This window comes from Tupaia chinensis, unplaced genomic scaffold (genome assembly GCF_000334495.1).
Source record: "Tupaia chinensis unplaced genomic scaffold, TupChi_1.0 Scaffold000673_1, whole genome shotgun sequence".
NCBI lineage: Eukaryota > Metazoa > Chordata > Mammalia > Scandentia > Tupaiidae > Tupaia > Tupaia belangeri.
In genome coordinates, this window is record NW_006160196.1 from 1,142,151 (window position 1) to 1,147,008 (window position 4,858).

Consider the following 4,858-nt stretch of genomic DNA (forward strand, 5'->3'; position numbering starts at 1 on the left):
CAGGGAGATGATGTCACCTGGAGCGAGTAGCGCGCGGCGTGGAACGCGAGTCGCGACCCCGGATCCCAGCGGTGGCGCGCGCGGGCCCTCACGCCGCACGGGACACGAGGGCTGGGTAGGCAGCAGGATGGGATAAAGGTTGGATTTTAAGGCGGGGGCGGCTCCCGGAAAGACGTGCTGTGGTTGGAAGGTGGGCTGAGTGCCCCACAGGCAAGTGCACCTTATTCTGCACCCCTGCGCCCGCCTCGGGAACTGCACGCGGCACCCCCGGCCCAACTCCCACGTAGACCATGGTGAGGCCTGCGAGGCTCCCCCGGCGGGCGAGAATAATGGTTCACTCTGCTCCGCCCACACAGTGGCCGTCGGCTGGCTATTGCGACGTCTCAGGACCCCTCGGTCACACCAGCTTCACACCAGCTTTGGAGGAAGGGGCCTTGGCCTTCGCCCTGACTCCTAAAAGCGGAGACTCTGTCCGTCCCAGCGGCTCAGACCCAGACTGTGTCCCAGCCTCCACCCGCAGACCAGACCTAGGAAGCTGGCCCGCCGCCTCCAGACCTGGAGCGAGGGTACCTCACCTTTTTTTGGAGAGGTTTCTGCTATAGGGCACGTGCGCTCGCCAGAAAGACAGAGAGAGACAGAGAGACAAAGCGAGAAATCACCCCCGGGGTGGGGGTGGGGCGGAGGGGATGGACACGTCGCAATCCCTTCTCCTCCATTCTCCTCTCGGGATCTTGGGCACACACGCACACGCGCCCGTCGTGAGTTTAAGCCACCGAGTCCGAAACTCGAACTGCGGTTGACTACGTGGGAGTCCAGCGACAACTGCTGGACTCCCATGTAGCCATTTTGCCAACTGCTGGGCCTAGCCTGCGCTCAGACTTTGAAAGGGCCTCTCAGGGCTTGGTCTCCATATACGCCCCTCTCCCTCCCCACACTTTAACCCCAGGAATATGCAGGACAGACACACGGACACTCTTGTTGAGGGACAAAGATCTTTAAATAAGAAGCCAATGACAATAAATACTGTACAGGGGAGAGGGTGAGGGTCTTGATCTGTGGTTTCAGCCTCGCGACTCCAAGGACCTGCAAGGGGGGTGAAGAGAGGGAAGCTAGGCTCAGAGGAGGGGCCCCTGGGGGGCATGAGAGAACAAGTACTGAGGTTCCATAGACAAGGGCCCAGGGAAGTGAGTTGAGGGGTTCCAGACAGAGTAGGTTCCAGCCCTTAGAGGGGAGGGAATTAGGAGGTCCTCAAGGCATCTGGCCAGAGTGGCCTGAGGTGAGATCCCTGGGCCAGGTGTCAAGGGTCAGGATCCCAGAGGAGAGGGACCAGGACTGGGGGTGGCAGCCAAGGTCCCAAGAAGCATTGGCCTGGTTCGGGAGTCTGGGCTTCAGGGTGGGCAGTGGAGGTCCGGGGCCAGGCGGCAGGGGGCTCACGAGTAGCTCTGGTGCTGCTGGCGCCGCCGGGCCGAGCGCATCTTCTCAAACCGGGCCTCCATCTCCTCCAGCACCCGCGGGGTGTAGCGCACCACCAGCTTCACGGAGCCCTGGGCAGCCTTCAGCAGCTCCACCGCCTTCTCGTGCTGCTCGCCCTCCACGCTCTGCAGGGCCCAATGCAGCCGGCTGGGGCCGGGCCCTCTGCCCACGCCGGGCCGGGGTAAGAGGGGCCAACTGCTCATGACCTTAGTGCCGAGGCCTCCTGTCCTCTGCAGCAGTGGGTCACGAACTCCTGACTCTATGCTCCAGAAACTTCCATGTTCCCCATGTCTGGGCCAAGGCCTCCTGTCCTCTGCAGCAGTGGGTCACGAACTCCTGGCTCTGCGCTCCAGAACCTTCCAGGTTTGCCATGTCTGGGAAGGGCCCTCGGCCCCTCAGTCACTGAGCTGGATGTCCAGGCCCACCGTTCTCGTCTCTTCCCCATAGCCCTGACTCTCACCCTGACTCCCTGCTCTTTGTCCCCACAGCTCTGGTCCATTTTTTTCTTCTTTTTGGAGAGGTTTTTGCTACAGGGCACGTGCGCTCACCAGAAAGACAGAGAGAGACAGGGAGATAGCGAGAAATCACCCCCCGGGGAGATGGCCACATAGCAAAGCCTTCTCCTCCATTATTGGCCTGGTTCGGGAGTCTGGGCTTCAGGGTGGGCAGTGGAGGTCCGGGGCCAGGCGGCAGGGGGCTCACGAGTAGCTCTGGTGCTGCTGGCGCCGCCGGGCCGAGCGCATCTTCTCAAACCGGGCCTCCATCTCCTCCAGCACCCGCGGGGTGTAGCGCACCACCAGCTTCACGGAGCCCTGGGCAGCCTTCAGCAGCTCCACCGCCTTCTCGTGCTGCTCGCCCTCCACGCTCTGCAGGGCCCAATGCAGCCGGCTGGGGCCGGGCCCTCTGCCCACGCCGGGCCGGGGTAAGAGGGGCCAACTGCTCATGACCTTAGTGCCGAGGCCTCCTGTCCTCTGCAGCAGTGGGTCACGAACTCCTGACTCTATGCTCCAGAAACTTCCATGTTCCCCATGTCTGGGCCAAGGCCTCCTGTCCTCTGCAGCAGTGGGTCACGAACTCCTGGCTCTGCGCTCCAGAACCTTCCAGGTTTGCCATGTCTGGGAAGGGCCCTCGGCCCCTCAGTCACTGAGCTGGATGTCCAGGCCCACCGTTCTCGTCTCTTCCCCATAGCCCTGACTCTCACCCTGACTCCCTGCTCTTTGTCCCCACAGCTCTGGTCCATTTTTTTCTTCTTTTTGGAGAGGTTTTTGCTACAGGGCACGTGCGCTCACCAGAAAGACAGAGAGAGACAGGGAGATAGCGAGAAATCACCCCCCGGGGAGATGGCCACATGGCAAAGCCTTCTCCTCCATTCTCCTCTCAGGATCTTGGGCATGCATGCACATGCGCCCAGCGTGAGTTTAATTCGCCAGGTCCGGGACTCGAACCACAGTGACTATATGGGAGTCCAGTGACATAGCCATTACGTTAACTGCTGGTCCCAGCTCTGGTCCGTTTGAGCCTTGCCCTCTCCCCTCTATACCCTAATCCCAGCCTCCTCCCTGGCCTCCCCTCAGCCCATCCCATAGAGTTCCAGAGGATCTGTCTACACCTCTGAGCTGAGCACATCCCTCCACGGCTTCCTCAGGCCCTGCATGGCCGCCAGGTCACCTCTAGTTCTGCTTCCATCTGCTCTGACCACAGTGACTTTCACGACCCGCAGCCCCACACGTCCATCAGAACCGAGCCTTTCTCTCTGGCTCAGCGGAGTACAGAGGCAGGGCCCTGACCTAGGACACCCCCACCAGGAACACCCGAGCTCTTGCTGGCCTAAGAACTCATCCTTCAACATCCAGCGTAACCGCGCCTTTCTCCGCAGTCTCTGCTCATCAACACTGGCCCGGCGCGCCACACCTGGACTCCCAGTGCCCTCCACCTCCTCAGTCTCAGGGTTAGGACTATTTTAATCAGGGCCTATTGCCCTTGCCAGAGCGAGCCCTGGAGTGAAGGAGCTGAGACCCACCTTCCAGGGTCTGCAGTGTCGTCTGGCGCCCAGCCACCACAGAGCGCTGCTCAGCGTGTGTTGAATGAATGTCCAAAGCAGAGGCTGGGGCTAGGCGGTGGCACTGAGCCCACAGGGAGAGGCCCTGGGTTCATGCCCAGAGACCTTCCCCATCAGGCTGGGCATGCCTGTACCATGCTCTAGACGGAGCGGGCCGGGGCAGGAGGGCCTTGTTAGGGGGACCTCCCTCTCCAGGACTCTACTCCCTTGGCCTCAGCGCCTACTCACCACACCATTCACCGACAGCAGTTGGTCCCCACGCTTGAGGCCTCCGTGGCGGTCAGCCACGCCTCCTGGGATGACGCGGGAGATGTAGATAGGCGAGTTCTGCTCCTTGCCGCCCATGATGTTGAAGCCCAGACCCTCGTCTGTCTTGGGCAGCTCCACCACCCTGGGGTGTGCGTGGCCCTCACTGGCTGTGAACGCAGCCACGGTGGCCTGGAAGAGAGAAAGCATCCGACGAGGACCCCCATGGTGAACGAGCAGGTGGGGGGGAGGGATCTGGGCCAGGGACCGTGAAGGTCAGATCACTGTGCCCGAGCGTGGGACACCTTCCCCGACTCCACACAAGAGCCCTGCAGCTGACTGTGGGCCCCTCTTGCTTCTGCCACGTCAAGGAGGAGAAAGCCTCCATTTGGTACAGGTACCTCACACACCAGTTCTCAGCACAGGGAGAACCAGGCCTGGAAGGGACCGAGAGGATCGAGAAGCTCCGGGCCGCCTTGACCCACAGTGTACTAAGACTTCAGGGCGCAATGGCATTTCTTTCTTTTCTTTTTCTTTCTTTCTTTTTCTTTTTCTTTTCTTTTTTTTTGAGAGATTTTTCCTATAGGGTGCAAACGCTCACCTAAGAGACAGAAAGCAAGAAATTACCCCCCGGGGTGATGGCCATCCCACAGTCCCTTCTCCATTCTCCTCTGGGGATTTGGGGCACACGCACGCCTGCTTGAGCTTTAAGTCATCGGGTCCAGGACTCAAACTGCAGTTGACAGTGTGGGAGTCCAGCAATGCAGCCATTCCGCCATCTGCTGGTCCTGCCATTTCCTTATTCTCATTGTATAGATTGTTAGGTTATCTTCTAGTCAGGCGTGCGACTCTGGTTTCCATTTGCTAAAGATGTCTTTTGTAAATTTTTTTTTAATTAATTAATTAATTTATTTTTTAAGATGCCATTTTGGGGCCAGCAGGTGGCGTGGTGGTTAAGGTGCTGGACTCCCACATGGCTGGCCATGGTTCAGGTCCTAGAGCAGGCGGTTTGCTTTCTCCCTTTCTCTCTCTCTGGTCAAATTAAAAAAGATAAATAAAATTAAGTAAGTAATTCTTTAT

The 4,858-nt window shown here is 59.4% G+C and overlaps 2 protein-coding genes across 2 annotated transcripts in view; both read right to left on the reverse strand.

The window, feature by feature from the left end:
• Positions 1–978: 978 nt before the first annotated feature.
• On the reverse strand, positions 979–2,035 carry LOC102502453 (protein lin-7 homolog B-like). Its single transcript, XM_006160168.3, has 2 exons — positions 1,435–2,035; positions 979–1,083 (listed from the first exon to the last, which is right to left on the reverse strand). The coding sequence occupies exons 1-2, from the start codon at positions 1,674–1,676 to the stop codon at positions 1,062–1,064; spliced, it is 264 nt and encodes an 87-aa protein (XP_006160230.1). The 5' UTR covers positions 1,677–2,035; the 3' UTR covers positions 979–1,061.
• Positions 2,036–2,112: 77 nt separating this feature from the next.
• The window catches only part of LOC102502885 (protein lin-7 homolog B-like), a 4,737-nt gene continuing 1,991 nt past the window's right edge, over positions 2,113–4,858 (reverse strand). The window contains 2 exon segments of the mRNA XM_027776461.1: positions 2,113–2,339; positions 3,761–3,970. Coding sequence (XP_027632262.1) covers positions 2,172–2,339; positions 3,761–3,970 — 378 coding nt within the window. The 3' untranslated portion in view covers positions 2,113–2,171.